Source organism: Anabrus simplex, chromosome 2 (genome assembly GCF_040414725.1).
Source record: "Anabrus simplex isolate iqAnaSimp1 chromosome 2, ASM4041472v1, whole genome shotgun sequence".
Lineage (NCBI taxonomy): Eukaryota > Metazoa > Arthropoda > Insecta > Orthoptera > Tettigoniidae > Anabrus > Anabrus simplex.
This window is the reverse complement of record NC_090266.1, coordinates 316012550-316032087: the sequence shown is the minus strand read 5'-3', so window position 1 is coordinate 316032087 and position 19538 is coordinate 316012550. Positions and strand designations below refer to the sequence as shown.

At 39.9% G+C, this 19538-nt stretch overlaps 1 protein-coding gene across 2 annotated transcripts in view; it reads right to left on the bottom strand.

Moving 5' to 3' along the window:
- Positions 1 to 19538, bottom strand: part of LOC136864087 (facilitated trehalose transporter Tret1-2 homolog) — a 462248-nt gene that overhangs the window by 20368 nt on the left and 422342 nt on the right. For both annotated transcript variants that reach the window (XM_067140645.2, XM_067140643.2), the window contains one exon: positions 17410 to 17545. In XM_067140645.2, the coding sequence (XP_066996746.2) occupies positions 17410 to 17545 (136 nt within the window). The remainder of the gene's footprint in view (positions 1 to 17409; positions 17546 to 19538) is intronic.

Here is a 19538-nt window from a genome sequence, read left to right as displayed (position 1 = left end):
TAAAGTTTATAGATGTAAAAATTGGTATTTAGAATCTCTTTCAAAAATAAAGAAACACGTATTCTTTTGTTTTCGGAAAATCCCAATAGGAAGGGTGTAAAAGGGTGAATAATGGGTTGAATGTCTTAAATGAGGCTACTTATATTTCAGAACCTGAAGATATTACAGACCTGAAAATTGGTATTTGGGATCTACTTTAAAAGTAAAGAAACACGTATTTTTTCGTTTTTGAAAATTCCAAATATTGGAGGATGAAAGGGGGGGGGGGTGAATGTTTTAAAATGAGTGTGTCTACATCTTAGAACTTTAAAATTTACAGATGTAAAAATTGGTAGTTACAATCTCCTCTAAAAATAAAGGAACAGGTATTTTTTTCTTTGCTGTAAATCGCAATAGGTGGGGTGTAAAAGGGTGAAAAATGGGTTGAATGACTTTAATGAGGATACATATATCTCAGAAACGAAAGATATTACAGAACTGAAAATTTTTATATGGGATCTCCTTTATAAATAAAGAAACACGTATTTTTTTAATTTTTTGGAAAATCCAATTAATGGCGGTTAAACAGGAGTGACAAATTGGGGTGAATTTTTTGAAAGACTATATCTACAGAATATCTTGGAAACGTAAAATGTTACAGACGTAAAAAGTGGGTGTTTGGAATCTCCTGTAAATGTAAAGAAACATAGGTGATTTGTTTTTGGAAACTCCACTTAAGGGGAACTCAAAAGGGGAGAAATTTTAAAATGAGAATTTTTACAGTATATCTTAAAAAACTTAGCATGTTACAGAAGAGAAAAATGGTATTTTTATCTCTATTAAACATAAAGAAACGTGTATTTTTAGTTTTCGGAAATGCCACTTGGGTGGAGGGGGGGTGGTAAATGTGACTGAAAATGGTGTTGAATTCTTTTAATTACGCTACTGATATCTCAAAAATGAAGGAATTACAGACGTGAAATTTGATATTTGCAATCTGCTTTAAAAGTAAAGAAACACGTATTCTCGGAAAATCCAATGAGGGTGTGTGTGTGTGTGTGTGTGTGTGTGTGTGTGTGTGTGTGTGTGTGTGTGTGTGTGTGTGTGTGTGTGTGTGTGTGTGTGTGTGTGTGTGTGTGAAATAATTGAAAATTTATTTGACTTAATTGTATGAGAATACATATATCTAATACAAACTAAAGCTGTTACAGACGTGAAAATTCGTATTTAGATCTCCTTTAAAAACAAAGAAAAACGCGTTTTTGGGAGGAAACCATCTTGGAGGGCGGGAGTGTAAAGGAGTTGAATTCCTTTCATGAGGACACATAAATCAAAAACTGAAGAAGTTAGAGTCGTGATAATTGGTATTTAGAATATCCTTTACTATTAAAGAAACACGTATTTTTGGCGGGAATATTCACTTAGTGGGGGTGGGGTGGGGGAGTAGTGTGAAATGAAGTGAAAAAATAAATTATTTTTATGGGGATACTTATATCTCAAAACTGAAGGTATTAGACGTGAACATTGGTGTTAGGAATCTCCTTTAAACATAAAGAAACAAGCCTTCTTTTAATTTTTTTTTTTGGGAGGGGAGTGGGTGGCGGTAAATAAACTTAACGGTGGTGGGGTGTAGAAGGAGGTGAAACCTATTGATTTTACTGTTCTTAATGTACTTATAAGGATCCTCCGTTGCTCAGGCGGCAGCGCGCCGGCCTCTCACAGCTGGGTTCCGTGGTTCAAATCCCGGTCACTACATGTGTCATTCGTGCTGGACAAAACGGAGGCGGGACAGGTTTTTCTCCGGATACTCCGGTTTTCCCTGTCATCAGCCATTACAGCAACACATAATAATAATAATAATAATAATAATAATAATAATGTTCCGGACCGTCGTCAGTTGTGCGGACTGCGCTGGAAACGGCTCCTGGACTGGTAATGACTAAGAATGCAGTCCGGCCGCGGGTTTAGTGCCGCCAAGGCACCCAATATGACACCACGCCGGTTCTCCTGAAGGATTTTATCCATATTAAAAATGATTATAGGAAAATATTGCAAAGATTTAGGGACCCAACTGACCGGGAGGAATACCTGAGCCTAGCCCGGGAAGTACGAAATCGATTGCTGGAAAGGAAGATTGAAAAATGGGAGGAGACATGCCGTAATCTAATAAAAAACGAGTCAGATCGGGAATGTTGGTGGATTCTCGCCGAAAACGAGTCAGATCGCAAATTTCGGCGGATTATATATCTAAAACAATAAGCATTCAATTATAAATTTCAGTATAATACCGTAGCGAAGCACGGGTATCTTGCTAGTGCTATATACTTCAAGTAGCCTATATTCTGCATATAGTATAATTCATCCACTGTTATTTACTTACTTACTGACTTACTTACATACATTGGTGTTCAAGTAACCTATATTCTGCATATGGTATAATTCATCCACTGTTATTTACTTACATACATACATACATACATACATACATACATACATACATACATACATACATACATACATACATACATACATACATACATACATACATACATACATACATACATACATACATACATACATACATACATACATACATACATACATACATACATACATACATACATACATACATACATACATACATACATACATACATACATACATACATACATACATACATACATACATACATACATACATACATACATACATACATACATACATACATACATACATACATACATACATACATACATACATACATACATACATACATACATACATACATACATACATACATACATACATACATACATACATACATACATACATACATACATACATACATACATACATACATACATACATACATACATACATACATACATACATACATACATACATACATACATACATACATACATACATACATACATACATACATACATACATACATACATACATACATACATACATACATACATACATACATACATACATACATACATACATTGGTGTTGCACTTATTTTTCAGAGCCAATGAGTAAAATAAGAGGAAATAATTCTTTCAAAGTTGACTGGTTGGACAGAACAATAAATTCAGATTGGAATTGGCTTCAGAGAGTAGAAAGTGATAACTATAAAGGGTATTGCTCTCTGTGTAACACTAGTTTTATATTAGCAACATGGGGTCGTCTTTAGCTCGATCTCATGCCAAAGGCAAAAGGCACATCGAAAGAGTAAATGCTTCGAGTTCCAGGAGAAACTTTTTAACATGATACCTGCCAAAGAAGCAACTACAGACTCTGTTCCTGTGAATGCTGCTCCATCAACTACAAACTCGGTTACAGTGAAAACTGAACTTTGTGAAGCGCTAACTTCAGTTGTTAATGATAAGCATACTTGTATTGTGCCTAGAAGCACTCTTAACAATTTTATCATTCAGGATGAAATATTGTTGGCTATTACTCAATTTCTGACCCATTCTTCTGCTAGAAGTTTTGCCATTTGTAGTGATATTTTTAAAATCATGTTTCCTGGCAGCAAAATTGTGATGAAGTTCAAGGATAAACATGGATACCTAGTTACATATCGACTGGGTCCATACTTCCAAAAAGAACTGACAAACTTGGTTAAGGAGTGTCCTTGCTTTTGTATTTCTTTTGTTGAAAGTTTAAATCCTGTCGCTCAGAAGGGTCAAATGGATATAGCTGTTAGATTTTGGGATAGAAACTTAGTTCAAACGAGATATCTTACATCTGCATTTTTAGTTCATGCTACCTTCTGATGACATATTTCCAGAACTTAAAAGACACTTGTTTGGATACGAAGAAGATGCTGCAAGTATCAATGGACGGGCTGAATGTAAACCTGAAGTTTTGAAAGATCTAAAGAAGTACACAAGAACCTCGTTTATCTGGATTAATTGGAACGGAACTGATACGGATTATCGAAAATCCTGATAATCTGGAAAAACTAAAAAACAAATACAGCACATGTTATTTATTAACATAAGTTGTACAGTAATACCTTTTTAATTTGTACAAAAAACATTTTTCTTACATTTACGACTCTGTTTTATGCACTAAAATAACGTGTAAGTTTTTCTGTTTTACATTTGCTTAGCGTTTGCGAGCAGCATGATCACAGAGACATTTTACTAACATCAGTTCTGCCGGTATGGTTTCAGTCTAGGATTCTAAATAGGCCATCAGTTTGTCCCAGCCGCATTGTTGCCCCTCCATGTGTCATTGTTTCTTCTGATGGAGCGACAGTTTCATTTTCAAATACACCATCAGTAAATTGGCAGTGCGTTGCATTCAGAAGAGCGTGGGTTCGAATCCCACCTCGGCCGTCCTGAGAAAGGTTTTCCATGGTTTCCCAATTCCAGGCAAGTGCCAGGTCGGTAACTGAGCGTGGGCGGAAAAAGCATTCAAGGAGAGTAGATCCCGTAAAAGGAAAGTTGTACAAGTAAAATATTTTTTTTTAATTGTTTTCGATCCGGATAAACCGGAGATACGGATTAATGAGGACCGGAAAAACAAGGTTCTTGTGTACTTAGGTAATTCACCTTCAGATCTGGAGCTGTTGGATTTTGGTACCTGCTCCTTGGATACTATATTGCACTCTCTATATTACTTTTTCAAGTACTTTCCAAGTAGACGTGCAGATTACTACCGCACAACAGGATCACATCTCTTTCCTCTGAAGTTCTGCTCTATCACATGGGTCGAAAACTCAAAATATATTGAAAGAGATGTGAAAATGCTGCCACATATTAAGAAGTATGTTGATGCATTTGAGGAAAAATCTCCTGCATCAGAAAACTTTGGAATTATAAATTTTTTTGTAAGAAATGATCTGCTTCCAGTGCAGTTGGGATTCATGCATTATGTTTACCTTGAACTAGAACAGCATCTCTCCAAGTATCAGAGTAATGATCCTCTTTTGCCTTTTATTTTCTCTGATCTGAGTACTATGCTTGAACACCTGTTGGGAAGAATTGTGAAGAACCAGGTTTTAGAGTCAGCAAATACTAGCAAGAAACTTCTCTCGATTGATTTGAAGAAAACAGAAATCCTCAAGCCCTTCCATGCTGTTGACATTGGATTTGCAGCCTCAGCAGCTTTAAAAAGTAAGGGGATAGAATATGTGAAAGTTCTTAAGTTTTATGGAGATTGCAGAAAATTTATTGTTGATATTTGTATGAAGAATTTTGTCAAAAGCCCTCTTGCTTTAAAGTTTGTTAGAGGTGCCGGCTGTTTCAATCCTGCAATTATGACCCATTCGTCAATTAGGACCTGCAGGGTAACTGCTGCATTACAAGTTCTTGTTGAGACAAAACAATTATATCCTATGGAAGCTGATATTGCAAAACGAGACTACTTAGATCTCTCATCAAAGGAAGAAGTAGTGAAGTATTTCAAGAAGTTTGATCCCAAAACCGATCGATTGGACGATTTTCTTAGCACTGCCTATTTTCAACACAATGTTTCAAAAGAACTGATCTACTTCACACAAAAGTACTCATTTTGTTTCACGGCAATGCTACTGTAGAAAGAGGTTTTTCAACAAACAAAGAATGCCTAGTAGAGAGTCTTCATGAAAATAGCTTTATTGCACAGCGTCTGGTGTATGATGCAGTATCTGCTGCTGGTGAAGTATTACCTGTCAGTGTTTTGAAAACGATTATCCGTGTGGCCGAAAATGCATCAAGATTGAGAAATGAAGCTTTAGAAAAAGTATAAACTGAGTACAGATAACATTGCAGCCAAAATAAAGTTAGCAGCAGAATAAATAAAACATACAGAATTGAAGAAACAATGTATTATGCAGAGTGCTAAGGAAGAGATGGAAGAACTGTAGAAAGAGGTGAAAAGATTGGAAAAAAAACACTGTCGTAAGTGTGTGTGTGTGTGCTTTTTGAGTAGCTATAGTCATTGTGAATTGATAATTAAATGCATATGATAATAATTCACAAATTTGTTATAAAATATATAAACTATGTAGCATAGCACACAACTTTTTGTACATTATATATATTATAAAGCATAAAAACTACTATATACAGAGTGACCGACGGGAATCTGACGTTTTTGCCATGGCTAGTACTCTCTCGGTAGGAGTGGGGAGCGGAATTGTCAAGCAGGACACTTCGCCATGCGTTGCCGTTTCAGTAGCTATGGAGCAGTGGACGGTTGAACATCGTATGTTTGCGTACGACGCATTTGTGCAGAATGGCGGGTCTGTGATAACAGTGCAGCGACTTTTTCGTGTGCGTTTCAACCGTGGGCGTCGTGGTGCCGTTCCCAGCCGCAACACGATTCTCAGTTGGGCTCATTACGAGTTCGCGTGCATGTTTACGTGCTGAGCCCCCAGGACTACGCGTCACCGCGGCTCTCACACGCTCAATGTTTTCTGGTGTTCTTGCTGTCTTAATCGGACCTGGTGGCGTCTTTTTAACAATAGATCCTGTTGTCCGTACATTATTAACACTAGAACGGCCAGAGCGGTCATTTTGACCGTTAGCGAATTTCATGGTATTTCCACGCTCGTAATTTTTTACGCACGAGGTTGTTCTTTTGTGACTTTTAATATTTTAGGGTTATGTACATTCACGCCAAAAATTACATCCGTAGATAATAAGGGAACGCCGATATTGTCCCTTATACCTAGGAAGGCCATAAGCGGTCATTTTGACCGCTTTACTTCCTTGATACGGAAAGCTCTATTCTGCTCACTGATTGCTTCCTGTGATATATTTACAAGTGGCGCTATAGGGGCGTATGATGTAACTAAATAGTATGCCTCTAGCAGTGGTTGCGAGTGGACGAGTTAGTGCCTGTCCCTTGTGTCGTATAGTGCGTAATAATGGCTCGGCGGCAATTACTTACTCCTGTTCAATTATTAGCAGAACTTGAAAAGCTAGGAGAAGACGAATCAGGTGACGAAGATACATTATCAGATATAGACGCAATGAGTGACGATGAGGATTTTATAACTCAACAGTGTGATAATATGTCGGACAGTGATGGTGATTCGCCTGATGAAAATATGCACACAGTGGACTTCGCACCTACGATAGACGCAGTTACTCCTTCAACCAGCCGTGATCAATCTTGCAGCAGAGGACGATCTCTTAGCAGCAGGCAACCTGTTCGAAGAGGAAGGGAACGAGGTGGGAGAGGTCATGAACTGGTAAAGTCTTCTTCATTTGCACCAGGGGATCAGTTATGTGGTAATGATGGAACAACTATTTGGACTGTTGTCGACAGTAGTGGGAACCCCCCTGGAAGGATGGCTGCTCAGAATGTACTGAAAGAGGCAGCAGGGCCTACTTCTCACGCTAAGCGTAACGTAGAGACTAACAGCAAGGTTAGTGCCTGGCGTTTATTCATTGACGCATCCATGTTGAAGCATATAAAGATGTGTACAGAGACCGAAGCTCGTAGACAGACAACGGATAATAATTGGTCTATTTCTTTGGAAGAATTAGATGCTTTTATTGCTTTGTTATACGCCCGTGGAGCTTATAAACATACTAGTCTAGCTGTAGATCATACGTGGTCTTCTTTATGGGGTCCCCCTGTTTTCACTAACACTATGGCAAGAAACAGGTTCAAAGAAATTCTAAGGTATTTGCGCTTTGATCTCCGTAAAACTAGATCCACTCGTTTGCAGACAGATAAATTTGCTTTGGCTTCGGCTATTTGGAATAGATTTATTGAGAATTGTTATGCGTGCTATAAACCAGGAGCGAATGTCACAGCTGATGAACAACTCTTCCCCAGCAAAGCTCGGTGCAGGTTCACGCAGTATATGGCCAACAAGCCAGATAAATTTGGCATAAAATTCTGGCTACTGGTAGACGTTGATTCTAAGTGTATGTGTGCAATGGGTTTCCTTATCTTGGGAAAGACGAAATGCGACCCGCCAATGAGTCACTGCCTGAAAATGTTGTCATGAAACTTATGGACCCATACCTCATGAAAGGACGTAACGTGACCACTGATAACTTCTTTACATCGGTAAAGTTGGCTGAGAGACTGAAAGAGAAGAAAACTAGTATTGTTGGAACAATCAATCGAGTGAGGAAGGAAATCCCGGTGTCAATCAAAGCACTACGTATGAATCTGTACGAGACTGTCGTACTTCAGAAGGAAGATCACACCACTCTCACAGTATATCAAGGAAAAGTGAACAAGAATGTGCTTCTGCTAAGCACTCTACATCCAAGTGTTCAAGTCAGTGAAGATAACAAGAAGCTCCCTAGTACTACTGAATTTTATAACGAAACTAAGTATGGTGTGGATATAGTTGATCAAATGGCGCGTAAATACTCCACTAGAGCTGGATGCCGAAGGTGGCCTGTACATGTATTTTACAACGTACTTGATCTAGCAGCAATAAATTCATGGATAGTCTACAAGGAAGTTACGGGACAGAGAATCTCTCGACATGATTATATTCTTGAAGTAATACAAGAACTAAGATCTGATTTTGTGAAGACAAGATCCCGGTTGATTGAACTCCCTACACTTCAGCCTGAGCCTCAGATTCAGGTTCAATATGCCAGTCGAAAGCGACGACAATGTCAAGTGAACTCCAATTGTAAACAGAACAAAACCTCTGACACATGTTCTTCGTGCAACAAAGTAGTCTGTGGAAAATGTTCGTGTAAGGTAATAACTTGCATGAATTGCTTGTCAAGTGCCTAAATAGGATTGTAAACAAATAGAGACCGTTATTTTTATCATAATTTTTCACAAAGGCATTCAATAGCAAGTCCGCCGAAATATTTCATTGTTACCTATCAGAAGTGAGATAATATGAACAATTATTAATATTTAACAATGGATTGACCTGTATACAATACATCCTAATGGTTAACTATGTTGTTTTAAAATAAATAATTGAACATTCGCATGTTTCTCAGATCCTGGATCCTAGGTATATGTCAGTAAGCGGCAGCGGTCAAAATGACCGCCTGCGGCCTTTATAGGTATGAGGAATGTTCGGCCGTTCTAGTGTTAATCGACCACTGCTCCATAGCTACTGAAACGGCAACACATGGCGAGTGTCCTGCTTGACAATTCCGCTCCCCACTTCTCTTACCGAGAGAGTACTAGCCATGCCAAAAACGTCAGATTCCCGTCGGTCACCCTGTATTATACCCGGATTACGGTTGTAAGTTAAGAGTCCCCGATGTGTGAAGTTATGTTACCCGCCGAGCGAGCTTATCCTGCAGCCTGCAAGCATACCAGCTGAGAGCGGCGAGAAAGTGTGACGTCATGAACTGGGGAACTCGGTCAAGGCCATGTTGCGTCAGCCGATAGAATGTTCGATTCTTTCTATCGTTAATATCTTTTGAGTGAATTAAGGTGCGAAGAAATGAACTACATCGCCGTGTAGCCTAATTTTTTTTATGATTATGACTACTAAGTTTGGAAGAGATCTGTTAAAAATTAAAGGAGATATTAGCAGTCACAATTCCATGGGGATACCATATAAAAATGCAGGCATTTCGCCTGTCAAGCTAGCCTGCTTTGTACCACAGTCGAGGCCGGACGGTCGGCTGTTGGTCATTCTGCTGCCGTGATGTAAGTCGCCAGTTCGACTCTCCGTTGAAAGTTTAAGACCTCGTACTATTGAACTTTAATTCTACAACACATCACAAGACTTAGAATATTTGCAGTATCGTTTGCGTGTGGTGATAGGAATTGCGCATAAGTTGAGACGTGAACAGTTGAGGTGTCTAACTATTTACAAGAGCAGTGTGACTTAAACTTACTTTTCCTCACCAGTACGATATTACGCTACCAATTACTTAAAACGTAATTTGATGTTTGTATTACAAGAGATGATAGGATTTGAATGACAGTGTTTAAACTTTACAAAGTTATTTAACATTGAATGCTAAAAGTGATAAAACGTTGTCGTTAGTGAAACGTCAAAACTGTCCATAATTCTGCATTTAACCTTGACAAGTGATAAACTGCGCTAATAATGAAACATAAGTCAGTGTTTCAGACTGTCCAGGTGATTGAATTTGCGGTAGTAAAGTAGTAAAGTGCACGATTACTCTACCAAGGTGTTGGAACATTTTGCCAAACTATACGTCTATGTTACGAATGACTGATACAATTAGTTGTATTTAACAGTGCCGTCGAACTTAAGATTTATTTTACAAGTAACCAGATTCTTGATTGAACTTAGTCTCAGAACTGTAGTTAAACAATCTGGTGCAGTTAACATTTCTTAATTATTCCGATAGGACTTATGTCGCCAACCCAGGACGTTTCTAGGAAGGACAGTCTTTTCTTTTTGCCATTATTCAATCGTGAACGGGACTAAATACACGGAACATTTTCTTTTCATCTTATTTCAAGAATTAATTCGAACTTGAGATTGTGTAAAGTTTGAAAGTGGAATATCTTATTTTCTACGTCGTTATTCGGCCGATGTTCTCACATTTAACATTGATAAAGTGACATTTATTTTATGTGGTTGATATATCACAGGTTTAATTATGAGTTCAATTTAATTTACTATTTAACTCAATCCAGCAGTAATGACTGTACGTCAAATTGTCTAGTGCAATCACACTGTGAGGACAGTTTATTGCCGCTTGTGACTTGTTAAAAATCGCCATTAACAATAACTTTATTTGTGCAGATCAATTACTTTTCGAGTCCGTTTCGAATCCTAGTGCAGTGTTACAACCAAGACCACGAGTGCTCCTAGATCATCCAGATTTTCTCGATATTCTAGACCTTTTAAATTTTCGAGACCTGCTCGGAAGATGGTGCCACTATGAACGAACATTGCGATCCCGCAGTGTACCAGGACCAGTTCAATCCCAGGAGAAGTACTCATTGTAACTGCTGTGCTGAGGTGATGTTAAATTCTGATTTTATTTTATGAATAAACTTTTGAACAAAACTAAAACATTCCATTATACTTATTTTACTTCCCTCTCCTCTGTAACAAATCAGATGGAGACCGGAGACCCCTGTGTCGAGTCTCGTGTTTAGCTAGCCGTCAAAATCAACTTTGTTTTTTCTGTGATGCATATAAATGTGGTTGATTTCATATATATGTATTTTTTGTGACTTATTATCTAGAACAAGTTTTTACTTAGAATAAGCCTGGTACAGAATCTATTCAAGAACGGTTTACTTCCACAGTGTGTGTTATGTGATACTCTTTCTTTGGCTGTGTTTATACGATGTAAGTGTTAAAGTGATCCAAATAGCCAAAAGTGCATTGTCACTTGCAGTATAGGCAGTGATGTTAGATAATAATTTTCAAGTATATTTTGTGTGTGTTAATATAGCATTGTGAACTGAAAATGAACAGTTATATACTATGAAGCTATACATATGATTTTTTCATTTAAATAAAACTGGCAATTTGTCAACTTTTTGTCTTGTTATTGTTTTTAATAGTCTTACAAACAATTTTGTATTCATTGGGATTCTAATTTTTTTCCAAAGCAAGAGTTGTATAAATTTTCTAATTAAAGAGTTTTAAAAGCAATGGGTGGAGTGGAGGGCTGTGAGCGGTGTTAGGAGGCCCTGTAAAAATGTTAAAAAATTGCTTTTATTTAAAAGAATTGAGGCTAACTGAATTTAATAAAAACAAAATATACATTTGTTGCCAAAAATTACAAACCTCAAATCATCAAGGGTGTAATTCTTCCCAAAGAACTTAAAAAAGTCATAGCATTAGGCACTGGAATGTTGCTGATAGTTATATTGAATATACTGGAAATACGGTATACTGGAATTTTGAAAATGGAACTCAGTAGATACCGTGACATCCAGCAGGGCCCGTACTCACCATGGAATATCACTAGAGATGGGAATTTGCCTATTTTATTCCTGTCTTCAGAAACGTAGGCTTTTGAGATATAAATCCGTTTTACGGTCTTTTTTTTAGCTAGAATTTGTTGGTTTTATTGTGCCTATAAATGCCTATTTTAGGGGTTTGTGCCTGTTTGGAGTATAATTGCCTATTTGATGCCTTTTGACTGTATTTTAAAGAAGCCGATGTGCTCGACAAAATTACCTTCTCTATTCTCAATATTTGTTCTCCCCACGAACAAAAAACGGAAATTCTCGGAAGTCACCAGAAATAGTGCTTGGGAATTTCCGTAAGGAGAAACAAGGAACAATTTGACCTCGGAGCCTTCATCCCTTCTCCAACCTCCTTAGACATTTGCGAGAACCAATCAACGTCGAACTATGTTGCATATCCTATATCCCCTACCTCCCTCTCGATGCTAACCGTCATACGCGTACGCTTCATTTTCAGAACGTGCTGTGATTTAATGTGAAGAAAAAGAAGTGTGACCGCAGCAATACCCAAAGAAAATCCGTCGAAGTCCTGCTGGTTGAAGCAGTGGATCACAGAGGATCCCAATTTCACTACAGATAGAATGGTAGTCTTCTGCCAAGCTTGCTGTAAGGAAGTAAGTTCGTTTGTCCCTTTTATCTTTTTTGTAATTGAGAACTGTGATTGCGTTTCATTGTAGCATTTACAGACTTATTAATTTATATATTGTGGCAAGTTGTTTTGTTGCAATGCTGTATTAGTCGTGAAGTTGCAATAATTTATATTGCTAATATGTAAATAATAATTTTATTACTGGATAAGGAGTTAGAACGCCGGTGGTCTCTTGTCACAGAATGGATGAAGACTAAACATCGGTGAACTGCGATTCATTTCCTGTAAAAATAGAGATTAACAACTGAAATTCAATTTTTAAAACTCCCTTTAAAATAATCATGAGTAACTTTCACCAGACTTATGTGTAGGTTCTAGTGAACTCTATTATGCTTCCGCTAAGCCTTCGAGAAATATAGTTTGCGGTCGTATGTGGCGCGGCTAGGATGATCTAGACGTACAACGTGGCATGGCTCGGACGATGACACAGCGTGTTTTACAAGGCTGCCAAGACTATCTTTCCAAGACCAGGCTAATGAAAAGACCGTTGGTCTGGATTGGTGAGGTCCAGTTTGTAACCGTTGTGCTGAGGGGCAAGAAAAGAGAGTCTAGTGGGGGGGGGGGGGGGAGGGCGCTAAGCAGCCAGCAAGACTCTAGCATCCCCTAGAGTCTTGCTTAATTGTGACAAAAAGTAAGGTTATGGGCACATACCACGGCAATTTCAAAATAATAATTTAATTTCGTGTGGCTATTTCTAGCCGAGTGCAGCCCTTGTAAGGCAGACCCTCCGTTGAGGGTGGGCGGCATCTGCCATGAATTTCAAATTATACAGTTTTCTAATTTTCAATGAGGGTGGTAGCCTTGTGGGCACACATAATGCAGAATCTATTGCAGGCAGCAGAAAATAGTGTTCATGACAGTTGATCCGGCTGACCAATATTGGTGAATAGTAACAAATAAAATGTTCACAAATCTGATATTTATAGTGCCTCCGTTTTAATTTTTCTACGTAAGTAAGAATACTGCTAGGGGCAGCTTGGTGGGTCCCTGGCAAGCATTCAGGAAGGATCTCTCCTCTATGCTACTTAGGTAATTTTTCATATCATTTTTATTATTTTTTTCACCCGGTGAACTAGACACGATACTGACAAATTATAACTGAAAAATCTTTGAGGACATATTTCCACGTAAATTATGAATTGCCTTGTTCCTACTTTAAAATTTTGTACAACTGGGAACATAGAACAAGCGCCTGATATATACTAAGCATTTTTGCCAATTAGCCCAACTGTAATAATTTAAGATATGGGTACATTGTAATTTAAGCAAATTTTATTATTTTTTAGATCAAACACGAAAAATCAACAAAATATAGATCAGCATAGAAATACTGTACTGCCATGCATCTGACAGTGAGTACAGAAAGCTGTATCAAAGCAGCCTTTTTACCAGTCCACTGTGAACAGTGAAATTTTCTTGAGACCTATGGACTGCTATGGTGAGAGGTAATATCCCCCAGCATAACTGGAGCAGCCAACATTCAAAGAATTTTTAAGAAAATATACGATCAAAGTAATACCATGTCCCTCATTGCTATTGAAGAATTACCTAAAGTCATTGTACTTATCGGTAAGTTTAAAAAAGTAATTTTATAGCAGTAAACATTAAGTTAGATTCAACCCATTTTTCAATCTTCTCTTTGAATTTTGAGGATTTTATTTCACTTCCCTGACAGTTGCCCAGTGCCTGCAGGTCATTCAGGCCATGGATAAAAGGATGCTGTCTGCATAAGAGAAGCTGAGAAAGCCTTGTTATGCCCATCGGTTCCATCCAATTTGGCATTCCTGAAGGCAAACTTCAACAAGCTGCCGGGAGCAATAACTGGGGAAGAGTGGCATGTCCCTGGTGGAGTCATTTAGGATTGTGGAAGAAGTCAGGGGAAGTTTTGACCAAACGTCTGGGAAGGTAGCTGCTGTCAGCAAAAAGTTCGAAAGGGTCCTGCAGCGGAATCCAGGTTGGAAAGCGATGGTGAAAGTAGCCAGGGTCATACGAGGTGAGGTAGATGAAATAATGGAACTATGACCAGATGAAGTGGCTTCATTGAAGTTTTGTCCGATCACTTCATGTAATATTGAAGAGATCTTTCATTACATAAACATTCTGTATGACAGGAGAACAAGATTGTTACTGGAAAGCATTGAAAAGTTGATGAATATTGAATTTTCACGACTGCATCGGGCGACTTGCATGCACTCTACAGTGTGAAGGCAGTAATGCCAGATCTGTAGCTTAGATCCTTTCCAACAGAACAAATATTACCTAGGCCACCATAGCTCAATTGGTAGAGCAACCGCCGCAAAAACGGTAGGTTATGGGTTCGGATCCTACTGGTGTCCGGTTGGCCGTTTTTGTTCTGTATTTGACATCTCTTCAACACGTACTATATATATATATAACACGAGCTAATAAGTTGAAAGTCGATTTCAATTGAAAAGTTGCTTGTTGTAAATTCCTTTTACACTGACTGACAGAGCAAATGCAACACCAAGAAGGAGTGGTCAGAACTTTATGCCAATTGCAGGGTAGACTGACGTCACTGAGGTATGCTCATGATGTGAAATGCGCCGCTGTGCTGCGCACGTAGCGAACGATAAATGGGACACGGCGTTGGCGAATGGCCCACTTCGTACCGTAATTTTTCAGCCGACAGTCATTGTAGAACGTGTTGTCGTGTGCCACAGGACACGTGTATAGCTAAGAATGCCAGGCCGCTGTCAACGGAGGCATTTCCAGCAGACAGACGATTTTACGAGGGGTATGGTGATCGGGCTGAGAAGGGCAGGTGGGTCGCTTCGTCAAATCGCAGCCGATACCCATAGGGATGTGTCCACGGTGCAGCGCCTGTGGCGAAGATGGTTGGCGCAGGGACATGTGGCACGTGCGAGGGGTCCAGGCGCAGCCCGAGTGACGTCAGCATGCGAGGATCGGCGCATCCGCCGCCAAGCGGTGGCAGCCCCGCACGCCACGTCAACCGCCATTCTTCAGCATGTGCAAGACACCCTGGCTGTTCCAATATCGACCAGAACAATTTCCCGTCGATTGGTTGAAGGAGGCCTGCACTCCCGGCGTCCGCTCAGAAGACTACCATTGACTCCACAGCATAGACGTGCACGCCTGGCATGGTGCCGGGCTAGAGCGACTTGGATGAGGGAATGGCGGAACGTCGTGTTCTCCGATGAGTCACGCTTCTGTTCTGTCAGTGATAGTCACCGCAGACGAGTGTGGCGTCGGCGTGGAGAAAGGTCAAATCCGGCAGTAACTGTGGAGCGCCCTACCGCTAGACAACGCGGCATCATGGTTTGGGGCGCTATTGCGTATGATTCCACGTCACCTCTAGTGCGTATTCAAGGCACGTTAAATGCCCACCGCTACGTGCAGCATGTGCTGCGACCGGTGGCACTCCCGTACCTTCAGGGGCTGCCCAATGCTCTGTTTCAGCAGGATAATGCCCGCCCACACACTGCTCGCATCTCCCAACAGGCTCTACGAGGTGTACAGATGCTTCCGTGGCCAGCGTACTCTACGGATCTCTCACCAATCGAACACGTGTGGGATCTCATTGGACGCCGTTTGCAAACTCTGCCCCAGCCTCGTACGGACGACCAACTGTGGCAAATGGTTCACAGAGAATGGAGAACCATCCCTCAGGACACCATCCGCACTCTTATTGACTCTGTACCTCGACGTATTTCTGCGTGCATCGCCGCTCGCGGTGGTCCTACATCCTACTGAGTCGATGCCGTGCGCATTGTGTAACCTGCATATCGGTTTGAAATAAACATCAATTATTCGTCCGTGCCGTCTCTGTTTTTTCCCCAACTTTCATCCCTTTCGAATCACTCCTTCTTGGTGTTGCATTTGCTCTGTCAGTCATTGTATAACAACTGAGTGTGTTATTAAATTAAAAGTAAATTTCTCATGCCTTTTTGCCTATTTTGCATGTTAGTGCCTAATTACATGCCTATTTTGGCTATTTTAAGAGCGTATGTGCCTGACTATTTTGACTGTTTTTAATGCCTATAATTCTCATCTCTACATATCACGGAGGGAGGGTGTGGATGCTGAGCAATAGCAATAGCGTATCCCAATCATATTCAATAGAGTTCATGTCCAGCAACATCGCAGACCATTGTATTCTGGTATCCCTCCTGGAGGGATGTTTGTATCATCTCTATTCGAAGTCTTGCGTTGTCGTCCAAAAGAATGAATTCATTGCCGATTTCTTTATGGTATGGATGCACAGCTGGTTGCAACACCTCACAAATGTAACGCTCACCCATCATTGTGCTGTAAAGAGGCAAGAGTGGCGTTCGCCATCCCAGAATTATTGTATCACAAAACATGACTGACCCTCCTTTGAATGCATGCTCTTCTTGGACATGCTGTAGCGTGGCAAAAGATCTCTTATGTTTCCAGACCTTTGGGCGATGACTGTCGAGGTGGAATGCGATCCTGGTTTCATCCGTGAATAAAATAAAAAGTCATCCTGCATGTTTCCATTCTTGGTGTGCTTCGGCCCACCTTTGACGAGCAATTCTGTTGCAGTGAAAGAGGGAGACACACTGTAGGGGACTCCTATAGTGTAAGACCCTCGCATGCAAATAATTCGTGATTGTCTGGGTGGACACTTGCACACCTGACGCCCATTGCAGGTCAGCCCAGAACTCTGAGGTGCTAGCCATGGAACACCTTGTGAAGCCTATGGTAACAAAGTGGCCTTGAGCATCTCTTGTGGAGTGAGGATGACCTATCCTCTGACGATCCAACACTGAAGGTTTAAATTAACACTCAGAACTGGTCTCCCACCTTGTATACATTAGCTTGGAGAATGACGTGTTCATCTCTACTTCCTTCAGTGGATCATGTGGAATATTTTCAAAAACAGTTTTATTATAACAAAAATATTTATATTTCAGTATTTACCGATCCAGGACTCTTCGCTTTCAGAAATTTGTGGGAAGCTGTTTGGGGATTTCATCTGTGGTAGAGCAACAGCAGAGAAACCCAGGCTCATCCCAGGTGCCAAGCTTGCAAAGTTGGCCACTAAACCAACCAACAACTGAAACAGAATTTGAAATTGATAGATCAGGAACAAATTTCAAGAAGCACACATACCATATCATTTTTCTATGAGTATGAAAAGTAGTGACCTCACTTTCTCATAATATTTAAATACCTATCAATATAAGGGGCAGTCAAATGAAAACCAAACAGCCACTACAACGTGATCATGGAAGGGTTTTATTCAAAAGTAAGTACCAAAAGCATTAATACATTAATCCCACGGGGAGACAAGATGATCAATTCCCGTTTTGTAGAAAGAGGAAAGTCGCTGACGGATCCACAACCGCACCCACTCTTGCTCTTCATTCGAATGAAATCGATGTCCACGAATGTCTTTCTTCAGGTCACCAAAAAGTGAAAATCACAAGGTGAAAGATCTGGGCTGTACGGAGGATGTTGTAGTGTTTCCCAAGCAAATCGCTGAAGCGTAGCCTTCTCCATATTGAAAGTATGGGGGCGAGCATCATCATCCGACAGGATGACATTGTCCGACAGCATTCTAGTGTTTTTTTACTTTACGGCACGTAGCAGTTTTTACAAAGTGTCTTCACAACCCTGTGCATTGATTGTGGTTCTAGGCTCGAGGAAGTCGACAAGCAGAGGGTCCCTACAGTCAAAGGAGGTCACCAGGACTTTATCGGAAGTTGTGTGAACAGATTTGGATTTCTTTGGCAGGGGAGAATTGCGATGTTTCCATTGTTGACTTTGCCGTTTGCTCTTGGGCTCGAAATGGTGGCACCACGTTTCGTCCCCTGTGACGTTACAGAACAGAAACGCATACTCTTCCTCGTGGTACCGCTTCAGATGACTCAGATATGACGCCATTCTGTGAATCTTTTTCCCCTCCGTCAGTTGATGCGGAAACCACTGTGCGTAAATTTTGTTGAAATGCAAGTAACTTTTGATAAGGGCATGCACAAAGCTACGGCTAATGCCAAACTGAACACGAATTTCTTCTTCCGTGATTCATCGCTTTTTCTGGACAAGGCCATGATTCCACCCTATCACATTAGAAGTAATGGCTCGATGGGCATCGTCTTGCAGTGATGCGTGCCCTTCTCGGAATCTCCTATGCCACTCACGCACACTCGTCATTGATATGCAATGTTTGCTACACATAGCGGACATGGGACGATGAGTTTCCCTTACTCCAGCACTCTCAGCCCCAGAACACAAACCATACTTCTCTGCTCTTCTTTGCTTGCCTCCACTTCCACAGCTGGACAAACACACTAGACCAGTCTGCCCACCAACAAAGACATAACCCAGCAACCGCGTGCACCTGCGAGTTGTCACTATGCAGTTCTCCTACCACAGCGATGGCAGTATCGATACTTAATAAGTGTTTCTACCTTTCGCGCGGAATGTGTGTTACGGCAGGTGTTTGGTTTGACTGCGCCTTATATTATTATATAGATACACTGAATAATACCGTATGCTGTTAATCAATAGTTATCTTCGAGTTATACTTTATTAATTTTTCAATTTGCATACTGAAGTTAAATTAATATTTGTGTATTATTTTATTGTTTAGAAGATGTTAAGACTACAAATACAAACAATTTACTTTTAACTCTAAATAACCCCAATACTTCTTGTTGTTCCATCAAAGGAACTTGTGATATCATCGTCAACAGCTTCATGTACTTACTGTGTGTGTAAAGTTTGTATAATAATAATAATAATAATAATAATAATAATAATAATAATAATAATCTGCTGTTTTCAGGTATTTTGATTTGACGTCATTCAGGCTGCCTGCACATCAATTTCGACATTCCATTTTACTTAACAAATAGCAGAGGAATTGGAACTATGCTGGATGATCTACAGCTGAATTTTTAAATTAATTTTGTTGGGTAAACACCAAGTGTCACCAGAAATCTTTTACATGACATGTACTGAAAGGACTTATTTCTGCCCTTCAAAAATCTGTCTGTCTGATAATGTGTGTTAAGTTACTGCAGTGTTCATTCTGGTGTATTCTG